This window comes from Vulpes vulpes, chromosome 9, assembly GCF_048418805.1.
Source record: "Vulpes vulpes isolate BD-2025 chromosome 9, VulVul3, whole genome shotgun sequence".
In the NCBI taxonomy this organism is placed as follows: domain Eukaryota; kingdom Metazoa; phylum Chordata; class Mammalia; order Carnivora; family Canidae; genus Vulpes; species Vulpes vulpes.
The window spans coordinates 109,096,868-109,116,967 of record NC_132788.1 but is presented as its reverse complement, the minus strand read 5'-3'; the positions used below and the strand labels follow the sequence as shown (position 1 = coordinate 109,116,967).

The following is a 20,100-nucleotide window of genomic DNA, read 5'->3' as shown; positions in this document are numbered from 1 at the left end:
CGGCCTGGCGCTCTCGACAGACCTCGACTACCCTGAAATTCATTTTGTTACAAAAACCTTCAAACACACAGAAAAGGGTATCAGACCTTAAGGTTTTAGGTGAGCCCAGGGCGCAGGTTCCGGCCCTCCACGCTGGGGCCGCCGCAGTGGGTCCGGTGGGACCGGCAGCAGCCGGCCTCGGAGCGGGAGCGGGAGCGGGGCTTAGCCTCGACCTTCTGCATTCCTGACAGCGGGGTCCCGCGGGATGTAGGCCCCACCCAGAACTGGTAAAACGGGAGCCCCAGGGTGCCTGGCCCGCTCGGTCAGTGGAGCATGTGACTCTTCATCTCAGGGTCATGAGTTCAAGCCCCACTTTGGGCGTAGACTTGACTTAAAAATAAAAGTTAAAACAGAAACAAAACCACCCCCCTCTGGGCCCAGAGAGGGGCACAGTCAACCTGCCACCAGCTGGCTCCTGTGTGGAAGCAAGGGAGGGCCCCAGGCCCTGTAGTGTCCAACCGTCCAGCCCTAGTGCCATCGGACGGAAGCAGGCCCTCAGACGGAGAGGCGGAGGCTAGAGCAGCTGCGGGCTGCGACCCAAGGGCACCCCCGGCCCAGGAAGGTGGGGGAGGGCGCTGACCCCGACGGAAATTGGGAGAGAAGCTTTTTCCTCACAGGCGACAAGTCACACTGCTCATCTCCTTTCTCTTTTTGCTCTGGCTGCCAGGAAACTCAGGGCTCGGGTTCAATTAGGAAGAGGTATGTTGTCCTGTAGCTTCGTGTGCACTTCTCGCTGCAGCCCAGCTCCAGTTTGTTTTTTTTAAGATTTATTTACTTGAGGGCAAATGAGAGAGTGCACGAGTGGGGGAGGGGCAGGCAGGCTCAGGGCAGAGCAGGACCCGGGCTCACGACCTGAGCTGAAGTCAGATGCTTCACTGACTGAGCCACTCGGGCTCCCCTCAGGGAACACTTCTAGAGTGTGCCACGGCCACGCGGGGCTTCACACGGACCTCAGTCTCCTGCGGGTACTGAACAAGCTACACACACGTCACGGCCCACAACGGCACGTGTGACCCTGTGGTTCTGGAGTTCAGAGGTCCAAAATGGAGAGCTACGTCCCCCGGGTCCCAGGAAGACCCCCTGCCCCCCGCCTTCCAGGAGCGCCCCCTCCCCAGCCCCTCCTCCGTCCTCAACGTCAGCAGTGCGGGGTCTCCCCGTCTCTGGGGTTCACCCTGCCTCCTTCTCAGGGAGACCTGGTGAGGACACCAGGCCCCCGGGAACCCAGGGTCACCCCACTGTGGGGCCTCGACCAGGCCCCCTCTGGTCGGTGACATGTTCTGGGTCAGGTCCCAGGACCAGGACGGGGACATCCTCGAGGCTATGGCTTCGCTGGTCGTCATGGTGATGTCATCTGGTCAGGCAGGAACAGAGGGTGCCCGCGGTGGGTCCACTGGCCGAGGCTCAGCCTCCTCTGGCGCCCTGCCTGGCTTGGCCCGCAGGCCCAGGGGTCACCAGGGGGGTGGTGGAGGCCAACAGGGCCACAGGGCCCTTCACCCCAGCTGAACCCTGGCCTCACATCTGTCTAACCTCACGCTTGGCACCGGGGTCAGGTTCTGCCTGAATGCGGTTCTGCTGCTTTAGAAGCAGGATTCGGGTCCGAGGCCCCCGTGCAGGGCAGGCCGCGGCCGTGTTCCGCAGGCGCTCAGTAACGTGGGCGGAGGCAGCTGCTGTCCGCTCCACCAGGGAGTGACGACAGGCAGCGCCCCAAGGCTTGGGGAAGGAACCGTGTTGGCTCTGGGCAGGCCGGACGCATGAGCGCGCTGCGGGGGGCTCAGTGTCCTCAGCCTGTCGCGCAGGTGACCCCCCGCAGAGGACACAGGTCACAACGTGGCAGGTCTGGGACGTGTGCGGAGGACCTTGGCCAGAGCTCAGGGCCAGGGACGGCAGGCTCGGGGAGGGTCTCAGGCCGGGGACCGTCGGCCGCTGCAGCCCCTCATGGAGATCAGTGCCCCCGGGCTGAGCCTCAGCAGCCACTAAACCAGGGAGGCCAGCGTGTCCTTGTGCTTCGTGGCCGCAGAAGACACCCAGTGCACCTGGCAAGGCTGGCGGGCCGCTCCACAGGCCCTCCCGTGCCCCTTGTACTGACACCCCCAGGAGGGTGGAGGGCCAGACGAGCCCACCGTGCTCGCGTCTCCTCCAGGCCCAAGATGGGGGAGGGCTTGCACAGCAGACGCGTCTGCTCCCGTGGTCCTGCGGGGCGGACATCCCGGTCAAGGCGGTCAAGGCGCCCCAGGCCGCTCTCCCCAGGAAGCTCCAGGGAAGGCCCTTCCTGCTGCCCCAGCTCCCGGCACCTCTGCCATGCTGCGGGGCTCACCGTCTCCACTGTCGTGCTTTCTCCTCTGTGTCCCTCCCAGACCCCCTGGGTTTAGGGCCACCCTGCTCCAGGATCCCCTGGTCCCCATCTTTAACCAAATGACATCTGCAAAGTCCCGGTTTCCTCATGCGGTCCTGTTCCGAGATTCTCGGTGGGCTTGGATGGGTGGGACGCTGGTGCAGGTCCGCGGCCCTGCTCGGTGCTGCATGGACACGGGCCGGGCTCCACGAGGAGGGAGCCAGGCCGAGCTGACCTCGCGTGGGCCCAGCAGATGCCAGCTGGCGGCTCTGAGCCGCGTCCTCCCAGACGGCCACCCGGCTGGCCCCACACACCCCACTGCTCAGGGAAAGCTGCGGCGCAGGGGAGCTGAGCCCCTGGGGCCAGCCAAGCTGGAGAGCTTCCACACCGGGTGCTGGGGAACCAGTGGCGCCAAGTGCCCCACATTTCTGAGGGCACCTCACCACTGCCAGGCTGCCGCCGGCCCCAGCCTCAGATCCCACCTGGGCCCTTCCCACATCATCTCTGTGGCACCTGGGGCCCACCCCAGGGTCCCTCGGGGCCCACCGTGAGGGACACTTGCCGGAGATGCTCCACCTCGTTCCCCCCCAAAATGAAATCACACGAATCTCTTCCTTCGCTTCGGCTGGGTTACACTGCCAATGGCGGCCGTTCGGGGACCTCAGCGCCAATGATGGCGTGTGCACCTGACGGAGTGTCGCTCGGGCCAGGCACACGGGCAGTGTGGCGGACCCTTGCTGAGATACCGAGGCCCAGACAGAGCAAGCACGGGGGCCTCTGTCCAGGGCAGGAAGGTGCTGCGGTTTGGGAAAGTGGATCGGGCACTCCCGGAGGCTGCCCCACGACCCACGCCTGGGGCACGAGCGGCAAGCTGACAGGGATGTGGCCCCGCCCCAGGTGGGAGCCGCGGGGACACCAGCTGTTCTCAAGTACAGGCCGCGGCTCCACGGGGCCCAGAGCCTGGCCAGGGCTGCCAGCGCGAGGCAGGGGCCTCCTGGGCCCCAGGGCATCGAGGGGTGGCTGTGGCTCGAGGTCCCTACCTGAGGAAAGTCGCCCGTCTTTGGCAGGAAGCTAGGGGTGGTGGTGGAGGGTCCATAGCTGGTGTCGGCGCAGGGCTGGCTGGCGATGAAGGAGGTGGAGCTCATGAACTGGCTGCGGGAAGACAGGGAAGAGGGGCAGGCGTCGGGACTGAGGGAGCGCTCTGGCACCTGGGGAGCTCAGCTCGGCAGAGAGCCCACGTGCCCGCGACCAGGGCACAGTGCCCCGCAGAGACCCCGAGGCTCTGGCTCCGTGCTGCTGGGCCCTCTCAGCGGGCGGCTCCTGGGCCTGGTGTTGTCTGCGTCTGCTGCCCACCCACCCCCGGCCCAAGCTCCTACTCACTTTGCAAAACCCCTCCTGCCGCTGCCCTCTGCAGGAAAGTGCCCTCCCAGCTCCTTTGCCCCCAAAGTTCTCACCCCCCACACCCGGGTCAGCGTCCCCCTCCACCCCCGGCCAGAGGGCACCCACAGAGCTCTTCTCCCTTCTTCCTGATGGGCTCTTCCTGAGACCTGCCACAGCTGGTCAGTCTCAGGGGCCTCCATGTGGCCAGAGCCTGGCCCACGACCCCCTCCGCAGGATGCTGAAGCCCTTCGCTGGCCGTGAGCTCTATTCTTGTTTAACCAGTGACCACAGAACCTAGAAAGCCCTTGAGGATATGGTGGCCACGGAGCGGGCGTGCTGGAGCGTGTCGGGCCCTGGAGGCCACAGGAACTTACTGGCTTTCGCTGGAGAAGGCTGGGTACGGCGTGGGCGAGAAGGGACTCCACCAGGAGCAGTGCAGCATGGTGTTCTGAAACAGAGCGAGTGTCAGGAGCGCCCTGCTACCCCTGCCCGGGCAGCTTCACCCAGGGGTCCCCCATCTGGGTCGTCCGGGAGCGGCTGCACAGCTCCATGAGTCCATCTGCCCGTCCGCACGGGAACCCACCCGGTGCAGCACAGCAAAGACGAAGGAGCCTCTCGGGGCGTGTGAGGGGCTCTGAAGGCAGGGCTGGGACTGGGGCAAGGCAGCACGAGGCCCAAGGGACGTCCGTGTGGCAGAGGGCTCGTCAGGGGGCTCCCACCGGCCCTCCCAGGGGCCTGGCCTTCTCAGAGCTCCCTCAGGCCAAGCCTGTGTGGCCCAAGGCTGCAGCACAGGTGGGGGTTCCGGGGAGCCTGCTTTGAGAAGCATTCAGTGGATGGCTGGAAGGACAGCCTGAGGTCCGCGGGGGCTTGGGGGGACCCTGCACTGGGCTTTGACAGGACCAGCTTCGGGGAGCAGGACAGTGGACACTCGTGGCCCCCGGACGACACAGGTGGCTTGTCCCACCCTGACACACAGGCCTGCGCACAACATGGCCTGTGTGGGATCACGTCAGGGCGGTCCCTGTCCGCCGCTGGGGAGAGGCCTGATGGCTACAGTCGCTGTCCCCAGAGGGACGGGGGACCAGCGGGAGTCCTGCGCTCAGTAAGGCCGCCGGAAGCAATCCCCAGCCACCGCTTCCTGCTGTCTGCAGGGCTCCGCACATGAGCTGGCCCGGAACCAGCCCAGATGGCGGGGAGACGAGGAGCCTTCCTGGGCGCCTGTGTCTGGAGGAAGGAGCTGGCCGTGACTTCCCACCAGGGCGCGCCCCCCACCCCGACCCCGCAGGGAGAACCAGGACGCAGGAAGGAGAGAGATACGCCGTCAAGGGGTCCCGCCTGCTGTTCCAGAGTCTGCACAGGCTGCGAAATAACCCTATCGACACGGAGCGGGACAAACAGCACAGGACCCTCCCCAGCATGAAGGCTGGGGGGATGAACACTTAGGAGAAACCGTGGAAGCCTCTGGAAGGCTCCCCTCTAGGAGAGCAGGCTGAGGTCACCCCGGGGCCCCGGTCTAGGGTCACTTCTCTCCAGCCCCCGTTCAAGGAGAAGAATCCAGGGGCGCCCAGCTGGCTCAGTCAGTGGAGCCTATGACTCTTGGTCTGGGGGTTGTAGGTTCGAGGCCCACACTGGGTATGGAGATTACTTAAAAAAAAAAAAAAAAAAAAAGAAAAAAGAAAGGAGAGAACTCCAACTCCAGAGAGGGATGTAAACTTCCCAGGGCCACAGGCACTCCCAGAACATTCTGTGAACTAGCACGAACTGTCCTGAGTGCACACAAGGCATGGGCCACTCGGGACCCACAGCAGGCAGAGCCAGCCTTGAGGGGGCTTCCCCACCTTTCCTGCTGTGCCCAGACCCCCAGGTCTCCTCGGATGGATGCATCGTCCAGGAAGCCAGGTGCTGGCCCCAGCGCGGGGCTCTGCGAGGCTGCGAGTCCTCCCCCAAGGGCGCACCACACAGCCAATCAGAGCCTTCCCTGGGGTTTTCCCCGGGGGGCCAGAGGCGTACCTCTGCCTTTCCAGGGCAGGCCCCTGGGACACGACCTTGAGGTGGGCGCCTGACCCCCACCAGCCAATCCAAGCCTGCCTGGGGAGGTTCCAGGCTTCCCTCCCCTGAGGAGCCACATGCCCTGGGACATTAATCCAGAGCTCCCTGGGCCACGTGTGAGCTGATGTAGGAAGGTGACACTTTTCCTTGGGCAGCAGATGAAATACAGCTGTCAGATAAAATACAAGGTATCTAGCGAAACTGAGATTTCTGACAAACAGTACACAATTACAGTGTAAATACTAAGCGGGAAGCACACTAAAATATCGCTTGTGTTTACGTGAAACTTAAGTTGCATTAAATGTCTCTATTTTTATTGCTAAATCAGGCCACCGTTAGTGACAGTGACAGTCCAGGGGGTCGGTCCCCTCCTGAGCTTGGTTCAGCCCAGCTGGGACAGAGGGGCGGGGAGGAGTCTGACCACACACACATCCGGGGTCAGCACCAGCTGGATCGGTGTGGCCTGCTGGGGGCGGGGGCCCTCCTGGTTGGCGTCCTGCGGGGACAGGTTCCGTATACACCCTGGGACGGGTGGCCCAGCCTCAAAAGCACCATGGAGAGCGCTCCGCCGAGTTCTGACAGCCGAGGGGCTCCTGGCCAAAGTGGGCTTGGCTCACAGAGGCTTCTCCCTTGCATCGGGTGCACGTCGCGGCCCCAGGTGCCCCTCCACGCCACCATCTGGGAGTGCTGGCATCCTAGCCACCGCCCTGGGCCACCATAAAGGTGGCATGATAGGTGCACGATCCTGTGGAGCTGCCCCAAGCTCTGCGACCCCACCCAGTGCTCCCTCTGACCCAGGAATCTGATTCAGAAGGACACCCCTGGCCTAATCCACTATGGGGGGTGGACATACTGGTGCTATTTACAGCAGCAGAAAACTGGAATCACCCCAAAAGCCCAACAATAGGGAAATAATTCAGCAAACCATGGGATGCTGACAAGAGGGAAACATTATAGAAACGACAAGAGCACTCTCTGAGCCTACATAATGGGGTGAGAGCGAGCCCTGGGAACGCACCCGTCTACCACCGCAGGCCAGGTGGCACGTGGGGAACAGGAAGGCATTGGCCACGACAACGTGGCCGGAAGTCCAGAGGGAGGCGGGGGGGGGGGATAGGGAGGGTCAGGGGATGTGTGGCCACGGCTCCCACAGGAAGGGCAGAGAGAGGAGGCACGCCGCGGGGTCTGGGACCCTGGCCAGAGGCACTGGATGCCAGCCACGGCCTGGGATTGGCGTCTTCAGCGGGAACTCATTTTTGCCCTCCCCAGGCGGTTGTGGCCCCTGCTAGTAGTTCGGTTTCTGTGCCCGTTATGTCAGGTGACAATGTGGGCACACCTGGACACAGGGTGAATTCTGGGCCCACAACTGCTTTCCAACACCTGATTACGGACCCAGGATCCCTCCTGATGGCTCTGGGCACTTCACCCTGAGCTGTGCCTGACCCTAGTGGCCCACTTCCCGGCTCCTCTGAAACCCAAGTGTGATTCTCATGATTCTCGCTCTCTCCTGCCACCTGGCCGCCTCCCAGTCCAAAGGCAGCAGGATGGAGGGGACGGAGAGCCCCGTGGCAGCCACAGCCATGTGTCCCTTGCTGCTGTGCCCTGGCACCTCTCTTCCTGCCCTCCAGGCAGCTCTAGTCTCCCTGCTGAGAAACAGTTTGCTTTTCTACATCAGAAAGAACCCTGGTTTTGCCCCAGAAGAGGGGGCTCCAGGCCTGACTGGAGCAGAATTCTGGATCCTTCATACATTCCACCATATGAGGAGGCCAGGCTGGACCCTGCGTGGCTTTGTTACTTATGATACTTCATCACACTCGTCAGAATTTAGGAGCAACTGAGGTGCCGTTCAGTTGTGGATGGACAGACCGCTCCACCCAGACAAGGGAGTGTCATTCAGCCCGGAAAAGAACCGAGCCGCAGAGCCAGACACAGGGAAGCCACACATCCGTGGCTCCAGGTCTAGGACCTTCTGGAAAAGGCGGAGCCATGGAGGAGGCAGTGACAGGGCCTGTGGTGCCCGGGGTGGGGACGGTGCTTCGGTGGAGCAGGGGGTCTGCAGGGCCGGGGCCTCCTCTGGGCCACGCGGGGACAGTGGCTCGGTGTCCGTAACATTCGTGTGAACCCACAGGGCGTGCAGCAGCAACGGTGAACCCCGGTCACCTGCGGGCTGTGACCGATAATGCCCTGATGCTGGTCATCAGTTGTTAAGAACTTAGCATGAATATTGATGCAAAATGTTAACAATGGGGAAAGGAGGGTGTGGGGAAACTTTGTGTTTTATTTTCCTGTAATCCTAACACTGTTTAAGATGTAAACTTTGGGGCCCCCGGTGGCTCAGTCCGTTAAATATCTGACTCTTGATTTCCGCTCAGGTCGTGATCTCAGGGTCCTGGGATCGAGTTCTGCCTCGGCCCTGCACTCAGCAGGGAGCCTGCTGGAGACTCTCCCTTCCTCCCCCTCCTTCTCTCTCTCAAATAAATAAATAAATAAATAAGTCTGTTAACCTGAAAATAAAAACAACTTGAGCGTCCCACTGAGCACCAGTCGTGCCCTTGGCAAAACAAACCTGGTGGCTCATGTTTGAGAAACTCGGTGGCAGCTGAGGCCAGGGGTCCTCCTCTCTCCAATGCTGGGGGCTGGGACATCCCCTCGATGCCCCAGAAGGGGAGGCTGCAGCTGCACCCCCAGGGCGGCGCCCACCCTGGGCCGACCTTGGCGTGGGCAGCACTCACCTGGACACTGGACCCGCACAGCGGGGTCTGCAGGGCGGGTGGGCTGTAGAGGATGCTGCCCGCTGGTGGGGGCTCATGCTGAGGAAAGTCCCCGTCCATGGCGGGCCCCACTGCCAGCATCAGGTGGCTCCACGACCCAGGCCGTGGGGGCGTCTATCTGGGCTTCTTGCTCCTCGGTGGCGGCATCATGACCTGAGGAGACACGGCACACGCCGAGGTCACCCTGTGAGCCCCTACGGGCGTGTGCGCACCCCGCAGGGACAAGGGAGAGGGGGTGGGCTCCGGGCGGCGGGCCCGCATCTAGGAAGGAGGGTGTGAGCCGAGGCTGCCCGAACACTAACACTGCAGGGTGGCCAGGGCACCTCTGGGTTCCCAGCCTCCTCCCAGGGGCTGTGCTGGGGCAGGGCGGAGGCCTCTATCTCAAGTCCAGCCTGAACATGCTTGAGCAGCCGCTCGGCTGCCAAGACAGGACCTGGGCTCGGCCCCCACCGCCACCTGGTGGCCCCTCCTGGGGACACTGGGCCTGGACTCCTGACCACCAACCCGCCCTGGGCATCAAGTGCCACCCAGTGGGGCTCCTGGCCACAGGGAGCGGTACCTGGGGCAGCACGGAGACAGGCTCCGGGGACGGCCCCCAGGATGGTGGCAGGCCTTCCAGGGCGGCTGGGCCACCCCAGCCCTGCTGTTCACACGGCCATGTCAGGCTGCCCGGCCCACCCAGTAACAAATAACCCGGGCCCTGGGGGGCCGCTCCCGCCACCCACGGAGAGAGCCACGGGCCCTGGTGTGAGCCCGGAGCCTCAGCGGCTCCCACGGGCCTGCCTCTGTGACCCAGTCTCAGGCCGGGAGGCAAAGTCCAACCCTGTCCCTCTGCAGCCAGGCTAGGCTTGCAGGGGGGCCCCAGGGGAGCCAGGGCCAAGCTGAGGCAGGAAGGGGTAAGGACACAGCGGCCCCGCCGGGAAGCCTCTGGTTCTCCACAGCAGGCCAGGAGGGTGCCGCGGGGCTGACGGCAGATGCACAGGACTTGCCACCCGGTTCCATCTGCCCCAGGCCTGCGCCCTGGGCTCCCCTGGGCCCCACCCACCACTGCGGTGCGCGTCCTGGGGCAGGCAGTGGCTGAGGACATTAATCACACGGGGCAGGAAGGGGAGGCAGCTGCCACTCCCGGCCAAGCCTGGATGAAGAAATCCTCGGGACTTCCAGTAATCACTGTCCGGGCAGCTTATGCAATCCCTCAGGGGGCGGGGAGGGGCTGCCTCTACCCCAGCTCCGCCAGAAAAGGGGCCTCCGGCCTGAGCTCCGCAGACCGAGGCGTCTGGGCCCTCGAGCCTTGGCGCTGCCCCGCTGGGCTCCAGGCCTGCACCGCGCCCGCCTGCTGCCAGGACCCCACTTCCACAGCGCCGTGGGCCCGGCCTGCTCCGGCCTGCGCCTGGGCTCCTGCGGGCTGGGGCCCGGACAGACTGAGCAGCCCGGGGTGGAAAGTCCTCGGGTCTCCCTTGACAAACAGCGAATGGTGATTCAGGGTCTCGGCAGTTCCTTTGAAAGATTCTGGGGTCATGCAGACAGGGTCAGAACCCAGCTCAGCCTTCCAACAACCGGATTATTGTCTGACAACTCAGGGCACCGCAGCTGTGCTGAGCCCCAGGATTGCTCTGCAGAACCGGGTTGTTGGGAGGTCCACGGGCAAGGCTGGTCAGGCACTCAGCAGGGACCAAGGCCTCTGCAATCTGGGCCTTGCCACTTAAGTGACCACTGCCTTCACTGAGGCCCCAGAACTCTCCTGGATTTGGGGGATTTCCCAAGGGGGCTCTGTTCCCAGCACCCGGGACAAGAGTCAGGCAGGAATGACCTTTACTCAACAGAGAAAGCTCACATAGCTGACCACAGGTGCTGGCTGGCTTGCCCTTGTCCCTGGGTTGGATCACCAGCCCCTTCTCTGCGGCAGGTATCCGCCACCCCCCCACCCCCCCCCCCACCCCGCCCCAGACAGCCTGGTAAACCCAGTCCACGCCCCGCCCACCACAGCTTCCCTCTCTTGGCAGCCACATCCTGGAGCAAAGCTGAACCCCTTCCCACAAACACCGTCCTTCCAGGCTCTGCAGCCACCGAGCCCTGGGCTGCCCCCTTAGAAAGCACCATCCAGAGGCCAGAGGCCAAGGAGTATGGGGGTCTACTACGGGCAGCTTCCCAGGAACCCAGGAGAAATGAAAACATTTGTCCACACAAAACCTGTATGCACATGTTCACAGCAGCACGAGTCACAAGAGCCGGAGAATGGAAGGACCTGATGTCCATCAACAGGTGAATGGAGGGCAGCCCGGGTGGCTCAGCCGTTTAGCGCCACCTTCGGCCCAGGGCATAATCCTGAGGTCCCGGGATCGAGTCCTGCATTGGGCTCCCCGCATGGAGCCGGCTTCTCCCTCTGCCTGTGTCTCTGCCTCTCTGTGTCTCTCATGAACAAATAAATAAAATCTTTAAAAAAAAATAGGTGAATGGATAAATACAACATGGTCTATCCACACACGGGCACGAACAGGAGGTGCCCACGTGCCGCCCCGGGGACAGATCCCGAGCCCCCGACACTCAGGGAGGGGACCAGACACAGGAGGCCCCACAGGGTGTGAGTACACGTGCGTGACATGTGCAGGACAGGCTCGCCCGCAGATAGGGAGGAAGCTGCGGGGGCTGGAGAGGTGACGGCTGGGGGGGTGGGGTTGTTGTTGGGGTGATGGAATATTCCAGAACTAGATACTGGTGATGTCTGTATAACGTTAGGAATATAGGAGGGGCACCTGGGGGGCTCAGTGGTTGAGCATCTGCCTTCGGCTCAGGGCGTGACCCCAGGGTCCTGGGATCTAGTCCTCCATCGGGCTCCCTACGGGGAGCCTGCTTCTCCCTCTGCCTGTGTCTCTGCCTCTCTCTCTCTCAGGAATAAAAAAAGTCTTTTTAAAAAACTAGGAATACAGGAAAAACACTGAATTGTGCAGTTTGAAAGAGCAAATTTTACGTTGCATTAATTTCACCCCATGCTCCCGACCACCCCATGCCCTCGGAGGCCACCCTACAGTCCCCCGTTCCTCCAACACCCAGGTCCAATGTCTCTCTCGCCACCGCAGAGCCTCCACAGCCTCAAGCTTCCTGTTCCCCAACCCCCCAAGTCACTGGGGCAGCCCCCAAACACAGCCCTCCTTCCATCTAGCCTCAGGACTCCCTGTCCCAGCCCCAAACCTTCTGGCCTCGGCTGACCCCCCTCACCTCCCACTCCGTGGTGCTGCCTGGGAGCCCTGCTCCTGAGCCCCCAAACATGGATGTCACTGGGCAGTCCAGCCGCCTTGGGTCCAAGCCCAGTGGGTGCCAGGTGGGGTCTCGGGGCACAGAGGGACGTAACAAGACCGCACCCGGCTGGGTCAGAGCTCAGCACCCATGCAGTGGGCCCAGTGTGTATTTTTAGAACATCCCATGACAGGTGAAGCGTGGGTGCTCACAGGCCTGCGCTTCACAATCATGGTTTATGTTCACAGAATTTCCTTCCGAGATCAGGTTTTCAAATGAGTCATTGTAAAAGAAAAAGACCAAGGAATCAGCGGCCCAGACAAGACAACTGGGCAGTGCGACGTGGGCAGAGGCTGAGGCCTGGGAGAGCCTGGCCCCCAGCCTCTCCGCCGACCCCCTCAGCCCTGTCACCCCAGCTCTGCTGGCTCAGCCCCCCAGACTCCGAGCAGACCGTCCCGACCCCACCTGGGGGTGTCCAGACCCCGCTGGCCACCTGGACTACCCGCCCACCGCGGCTCGTTGCCCCATCTGCACCCCGCCAGGCGGGGATGAGGCCGCCCCTGGGACTGCGTCTCGGGGCACAGGGCCTTGCTGGCCCCCCACTGGGCACACCATGGCAGCCTCTCTGGCCACCTTTCCACTCGGCTGGGTGAAGGTCCTGGGATCCCAGGATGGGGCGGGGGCGGCGGGGGGGGGGGGAGGGGCAGAGGCCCTGGTAAAATAGGACTGATCTTGGGGCCCCACCCTGGCCAAGCAGGACCATCTGGGGAGGGTCTGCGCAGAGCCGCGGGCGGGGAGCCACCAGAGTGGCCGGGGCCGTCCCCAGCGCGGTGCCCAGCCAACAAGGGCCCTGCCGAGGCCGGCGGCGGGAGAGGCCAGCGGCCCTGACACGGCTCGGTGTGGGGTGAGACCCAGCGGTCGGTCCTGGGGGGCACCAGTCCCGAGCTGAGGTCCTAGCTGGGCTCTGGGCGTGCCTTGGCTCTCCCAGGCCTCCGACGGGGCACACGGCCCAGACAGCTCCTCCAGGGGGTGCTGGACCCGAAGACTGAAAGCAAGGGGAGGGAGGAGCTAGGGTACCGAGGGAGGATGGTGGGGCGTGCTCGTTGCTCCCTCACCGACGGACTACTGAGGCCAGAGCGGCGGGCAAAGCGGCGAAGGGGGGCCGGGGGCCAGGCAGGGGACTGAACCCGGCTGGTGGGTGACAAGGGTGGCCTTGGAGGAGCGCGGGCCCAGTGGAGGGCGAGCAATGGGGCGGCAGAGCTGTGCGTGGCGGATGGTCCGTAAGTTCACGTCCCCCGGGAACCTGCGAACAGGCCCTCACCCGGACACAGGGTCCCTGCAGTCGTAGCGGGCAGGGCGGGCCTGGTGCCAGGGCAGACAGAGAGCAGCTGCCCCGTGCCTCTGAGGCAGGGGAGCGAGGTGGCCCCGGGCCCCCAGGAAGGACCCTCCCCGGGAGCCTGGAGAGGCAGAGCTCCACCTCAGGCTTCTGGGCTCCGGGCCCGGGAGACACGAAAGTTCTGTGGCTTAAGGGCCCAGCGTAAGGCCAGTTAAGGCCACCCCCCAACATTAGGACTGGAAGGGAAGCAAACCCCAGCTGGAGCCCCCCCCAGTCCAAATCCCTGTGACCCCTGGGGGCCGGGAGCTCTGCTGAGGGGAGCTCCGGGGAGGCTGTCACCAAGCATGTGACCTCACATTTCTAGAGTTCCCAGGAGGCATTTGAACACACCAGCTCTGGGATGCCAAAGACGGGCAGGGGCCTAGGCCCCGTGCACAGGCCAGGCCGGGCAGGAAGGGGAGCCCCCCCACCCAGGCCCACCCAGAGTCCCCACTGGAGAGCACAGCATCCAAGGGCTGAACTTCCGGTTCTGTTACCAAGCAGTGAAGGTGACCTGTAGGACCCCACAGGCCCCCGCAGGCCCGTCCCCCAGGAGCACTGCCCCAACTGATGGGGCTCCCACAAAACCTCTCGTCCTGCTGGGTCAGAAAGGGAGGGCGTGCCGGGGACGGGCACGAGGAGGAGGCCCCAACAGCGAAGGGCTTGGCACAGGCGGTGGCCACGCTGGGCTGGGCAGGGGCCCCCCACGTCTCTTCCATGCCAGACCACCTCAGCCCTGGCCTGGCACAGCCGACACCCAGCTGAGTGCAAGACCAGGGAGCCGAGAGTGAACAGAGGTGCCCCGGTAGGAGGACCAGCACGCGGCCCGTTACCCCAGCCTGAACCCCGAGAGCAGAATCAGCAGAGCTAGACCATGTGGGGGACACACACAGGACCCGCGGGCCACCCCAGGAGCTGAGGGCAGGGACGTGCACGTGCCGAAGGACAGACCCAGGCCCTGCAATGTGTGAAAGGCCAGCCCTGCGGGAGAACCTGCATCTGGGGAAGCAGAACGGGTCCCAGGTGGTACGACCGGGGGACTGCTGTTGCCCCCCAGGAAAACACGGAGCGCGTGGAGCTGGCTTCCGGAGATCGGGGGTCACCGGTGGCTCGCTGTCCGCCTCCGCAGTCAGCACGTCTGCTGGCCACGGGCCCACAGACCCCGCCGCCCGTCAGGGGACCGGCTGCCCCGGAGCGGCCGCCGTGACAGCCCCACGGAGGGCACAGCAGGTGACGCCCTGAGCCCGTCGGTGGGGCCGACGCAACTTAGGTGGTTCCTAAAGCAACCTAGGACAGCCAGCCGGAGCGGGCCACGCCGGAGTTCACGAGGACCGGCCAGCGGCGCGTAGCCCGCGGGGTGGGCAGCTTCGGGGGCACACAGCCCTTGGCACCCCCACGAAGAGCCCAGAGCATGGGGCCTCCTTGCCATGGGTGAGGACATCAGAGCCTGGGCCTCGGGGGCGCCCTGGGTGCCCCCATTTCCGGGCCGGGTCAGCCTTGCCAGGGAGGGCCCAACGGCTTCCCAGGGGGCGGTACCCACCGCCTGCCCAGCGGCGGGACGGCGTTGCGGCTGCTGCGCCCGCCAGCCCCCACCCAGGGGTGGCCGACCTCCACACCTCGATCCGCACCGGCACTTGCTACGGGCGCCGAGCACCTTCCACGTGGCTTCTTCTGGGAAGTGTCTACTCAGGTCTTGTATTTACTCGCGGTTTTTAAAAGGCTCCACACACACTGCGTCTGTGGTCTCCCGTGAACCCATGTCTTCTCCCCGTGAGCAGGTATTAGGCCAAATCCCACTGGCCCCGGACTTCCTGGTCCTCGGACTCCGATGTGCCCCACTCTGTCCCCCCTGGTGCTTGCTTCAGCCTGGAGGGCGGCCAAGTGTCTCTCCCGAGCCCCCCGGAGAGCCCTGAGCAGGACACAGCAGCGCCAGGCGAGTGGCCTGACCGGTCAGCACCCCCGCAGCCTCCTTCGGTCCAGTCTGGTGCCAAGAACATCACGAGGGACCTCTGCCCAAACCCCAAGAGGGCTGGTGTCCTGCAGGAAGACTCCTCCCGGCTCTGGGCTGGCCTTGGGCACAGCCCCCGAGCCGCGCAGTCCACTCGCCCCATCCCCAGCAAATGCCAGCAGTGGGCTGGGCCCTGTGCCGCCTCCGGAAAGAGGGCAGAGGCCCCCCAAATCACAGTAGCAGGAGCCCCAAGAGCTCCGTCTCTGTTTCTCCCGTGGCAGGCGGCACCCCAGGCCTGCCTCGGGTCCCACAGGCCAGCAGTCGGGCGGGCTTGCCACCCTCGCCCGGGACCCCCGAGCCTGGGCTGCGCGCGGAGCCTCTGCGGAGATCTGCCTCCCAGCGCACGCGGCTGTCAGCAGGACAGAGGGCCCGTGTCCCCGCCACTGGCAGCGGCACACAGAGGCCCACTCAAGCCTCGAGTGTCTCACTCCCCTTCGGCCTCCGCTGGACAAAGTTCTCTGCCTTTGAGGACCGCGTGAGGACGCTGGGCCCTGGGGAGTCCGGGGTCACCGCCCTCTCGGGGGCCTTGGGTGACCTGGCCTCTGGGGCCACCGCGGAGCCGACCGCGGAGCTCAGGTGGCGCGTAACCCCTACGTGGACCGGCGGCCCAGCCTCCCTCACACTAACAGGTTCTGGGGACAGACACCCCAGCACGCCCTGGGGGGCCGGCCAGGCGGGGGAGCCAGCTGGGCGCGCCCAGGGCTTCCAGGGGGGCTGCTTCTTCGGGGGGAGCGGGTCTCGGCTCGGGGGTGCAGCCCTGATTCCTCCGGCCGCCGGCCCTCAGGCCCACCTCCCGAACGGGGCGCCTTGCTCCAGGTCCCCGCAACGCCACCCCCCCCCGCCCTCGGGGCAACCTGGACCCTTTGCCAAGGCTGTTCCTGACAGCCCCTGCCAGCGACCCGGGGCCCCGTCCCTCCGAGCCCCAACCTCAAAACCGTGGGCCGAGTTCCTGACGAAATCTGACGAAAACCCCGAGAATGGCCCAGGGCAGCTCACGTACACCTGAACGACGCCGGGGGAGGCTCCGCTGCCCTGCGCCACGGCGGTGCCCAGCTCAGAACCCCGCTGCGACCCGGCAGGGGAGGGAGGGACCCCACACGGCCACGTCACAGCTCCCAGGGCCAGTGGCCAAGGAGGACGTTCCAGGCACCCTGAAGCCACCCCACTGAGCCCCTGGTGCCCCGCTGAGCTCCAGCCCCACGCGGACCCCGCGCAAACCTAGCCACAGACAGGTCGGGACGCCCGCGGCGCCCCAGTCAGACGAGGGTTTGAGCGGGCCAGCGCGCCGCACCTTGCCGCCGCCACACCTGCCTCTGGCACCTGCGGCTGCTGGGAGGGCGAGGGCAGCCTTTCCTTAATCTACGTCACGGGCGGAGAAAGATGCGATCTTGCTCTGGCTAGAGGCCAGGCTGCAGGTTGGGGGCGGGGTACCAGCCACCCCTGGCACCCCTGGGCCACCCCTGGGGCAGGGAGTTTTGCCCCACCTGGTGAGTCAGTGCCATTAAAGTTTACTGCCCGCTGCAGACCTGCGGCCGGACCCCCTCCCTTCCTCCTGGCAGCCCAGTATCCTACGTCAGCGGCCTCTGACCCTCTGGGCTGGGGCTCCGAGAGAACAGGAGCGACCTGCCTTCCAGAATGCGGCACCGCGGCTCTGAGACGCACAGGCCTGGGAACAAGGGCGAGGAGGGCCTCTTTCAGTTTCACTCGGGCACCTGTTCCTAAGGTGACAAAGGCCGATCCTGACAGACAACCCGGGCGCCTACTCTCAATGCCACCGCACAAGGAAGGACACGGCATCCACAGCACTTCGCGCAGGGAGCATGTTCTGGAAGGCACGGGAGCCTGGGCAACGGTGTGCCCGGGGAGGCAGCAGGGGAGGACACCGTCCTCGTGAATGGTGGTGGTGCCCCTGCTGCAGGGCTCTGGGGGCCTGCAGGTACCAGCCGCGAGGAGCTGCCGCAGACACACAGGCAGACCAGGAGCCCCGGGGAGGTCGGGACACCCAAAACTGCCCCCATCACACAGCAGGGCCTAGTTAAGTGCCTTTCCCTGCCAGGTACCTTGTTGGCTTTCCCACGTCCCTGCCCGCCCTCCTGTGGACAGCATGGGAGCGGGGCACCCCTGCAGCTGACCGAGGAGCTACAGCACATGGAAGACCCGAGCTGGGACCGCTCGGCACCAAGTCACGGGGGGGGGGGGGGGGGGTGTCACCTGGCCTCATGGGGGTGGGGGCACGGCAGTCAGGGCACTCCGCAGGAGAGCCATTCCCGTCTCCTCCAGGGCCCAGGCTCTAGGGGGGAGCTTCCCCGGGGCCTCCCACCCAGGGCACCCAGATCCCGAAGTCCAAGTGCCCCCAGGACAACTTGGTACACGACACAGATGTCCACCCAGGGCAGACCTGGCGCTTGGCGAGGGGCTCCCAGCCTCCGTACGGCGGGGAGGAGGCACTTCCTCCGTCCTCCTCATGGGGCCCGAGGTCGCCTGGCAAACCGACCAGTGCCCGCATGAGCTGCGGCTGCAGGGTGCCGTGCTTGGGGCCCGCTCCCCGACCCCTGCCCACCCCCGGTCACAGCACGTGGCCATCTGACGGGCAAGGACAGGCCCTGCTTTTTTTGTTAAACGTTTTGTTTTGTGAAGGCACAACTCACAAACCATACAATTCGTGCATTTAGAGCATACAACTCCGTGGTTTTCATGTGTTCAGAGTTGTGCAACCATCATCTCTAGCTAGTGCCAGAACATTCCATCAGCCCAAAAGAAACCCTGTCCCCATCAGCTGTCACTCCCCTGCTCCCAGCCCCCTACCCATCCATGGAGGAGCCCGTCCTGGACGTGTCACACATGTGGACTCACACCCCGAGGGGCCTCCTGTGTCTGGTGCCCTCCCTGAGCGTCGGGTTTTGAGGTCTATCCACATGGTAGTACGTGAACAAATGATGAGTTTTATCTCTGCCCCCCGCCCCGGGGCCTGGCAAGCCAGAACAGCAGGTGACGGAGCCTGAGCATCAGAAATCAGTTCACCCTCACCCGAGTCACCTGCCTCGCAGCAAGGGAAGCAGGGAACCTGTGGGTCAGCTGTCACCAATGGCAAGAGGATGAAGGAGGTTTGCTCAGCAGGATGGGAGAACGGGCTGATCCCAGGGACAGGGACTGGGGCCCACTGGGGGAGAGGCACACGCCTCGGACACCTGGGCTCGAGGCTGCACCCAGGTATGAGCAGGTGAGGAGGAGGCAGCGGAGCCTGGAACGGTCGGGGCGGCCATGCTCTCTGGCTACTGGACTCCGTCCCCCCTCCATGGACCCCACGGCCCCCGGCTGTGGGCACAGTGGCTGGAGACACTCCAAGCCTGCGCCTCACAAATCCCACGCCCGTGACAGTGTTCTGCAATGTCCACACACGGCACGACACGCACGTACACCTGAAGGTGTGCAGCGCGTGAGCACACTCACATGGACCCCCTGTGTGGGTGTGCACGCTACACACACGGACGCACACCTGTGCTCGCACTCGCACACACGCTCACGTGTCCACGCGTGCACGGTGTTGGCACCATGGGGGCTGCCTCCCCACTCTGCACGCCAGCCTCACGGGGTGTTTATGCTTCGACGTGACCTCACCTCCACCAGCCGCCCCGCAGCAGCAGCAGCAGCAGCAGCAGCAGCAGCAGCAGCAGCGGCGGCAGCACAGGACAGGAGGGGACGACAAGCAGATCCCCGCCCCCGCCCAGCAGCCCTACTGGCCTCTTATCCAGGGGAGGCCATCCTGGGAGGGAGGCGGCCCCTGGGGACTGGACACAGTTGCCTCTTTATTCCCGGCCGCGCTCGCTCGGGCAGCGTTTCCGGCCTGGCCCTTGCTGGAGGGGCCTCTGACACTTTGCTAGAACTAAGCCGGGCCAGCCTGAGCTGGTCTCGCCCCAGTGGGAGCCAGGCCTGCAGGGTTTGGGGACCCAGGCTCCGTGTCCCTCCAGGTCAGGCCAGCGACTGAACCAAGGTGACGCACGCAGCTGGAGGACACCGGCTCCCGCCCACCCCGGCTTCAGGGGCTCTCCCGGGTCCGGCCCCTGCCCCTCTGCCAAGACACAGGCCCCCCGCACAAAACACACACCCCAGGCAGCTGCAGCCTGCTCCGGGGTTCAGCGCTGAACAGCAGCGCCCTCCCCGCCGCTGAGATCCCAGGATGCCGGCCCCGGGTCCCCGCTTGCCGGGCTCCCCGGGCCTGTCGGCATCGCCGCGGGGGACCCGGGGCCGCTCGCCCACCTCGCCCGCCCGCCCCCCGCCCGCCGGGGGCCCAGACGCAGGCTCAGCGTCCTCAGGACTCCGCCGACGGCTGCAGGCGCGGCCGGGGTCAGGACACGAGCTCCGAGCGGCCGGCGGGCGCCTCCGGGGCACTCGGGGAGGCTGGGGAGGAAGGACCGGGCGGGCCACGGCCGGCCGCCCCCAGCACAGCGCGGCCCCGGCCCCGACCCGGCCCCAGGGCCCTCGAGCGGTGGCCGCCCTCCTCCCGGCGGGGTCGCGGCCCGGCCCGGCCGCTCCTTCCCGGCCTGCCCGACCCCCCCGAGCCCCCGCCCCGGGCGGCAGCGCCCTGTCCCCGACACCTGCGCGGGCGGGGCGCGCCCTCCGAGAGGCGGAAGTCGGGGAGCCCCGCACCCCCGGCCGCCCGACCTCCCCCGGCCCCGGCCCCGGCCCCGGCCCCCGCCCCGGCCCCGCCGCCGCGTCCCACCCACACGCCGGGCAGCCCCGCGGGGAGGGGAGGCCGGGCCGCGGCGCCGGGCAGCGCGGGCGGGAGTCGCCGCGGAGCCGGGCCGGGGCGCGCACCGAGGGGCGTCAGCGGCGCCGCGCCGCCACGCTCCCCGGGCGGGGTCGGGGGTCGGGGGTCACCCAGGCGGCGTCGGGGTCAGCACGGAGGGTCCCC

At 65.5% G+C, this 20,100-nt stretch overlaps 1 protein-coding gene across 5 annotated transcripts in view; it reads right to left on the bottom strand.

The window, feature by feature from the left end:
* Positions 1 to 20,100, bottom strand: part of SBNO2 (strawberry notch homolog 2) — a 45,554-nt gene that overhangs the window by 23,364 nt on the left and 2,090 nt on the right. For 3 of the 5 annotated variants that reach the window (XM_072722036.1, XM_072722032.1, XM_072722035.1), the window contains exons 2-4: positions 8,533 to 8,724; positions 4,126 to 4,199; positions 3,412 to 3,523 (exon numbers count right to left, since the gene is read on the bottom strand). In XM_072722036.1, the coding sequence (XP_072578137.1) occupies positions 3,412 to 3,523; positions 4,126 to 4,199; positions 8,533 to 8,652 (306 nt within the window). In that variant the 5' untranslated portion in view covers positions 8,653 to 8,724. Of the gene's footprint in view, positions 1 to 3,411; positions 3,524 to 4,125; positions 4,200 to 8,532; positions 8,725 to 9,130; positions 9,338 to 10,761; positions 11,223 to 20,100 lie in introns of those variants that run through there. The other 2 variants (XM_072722034.1, XM_072722033.1) reach the window with 2 other exon arrangements.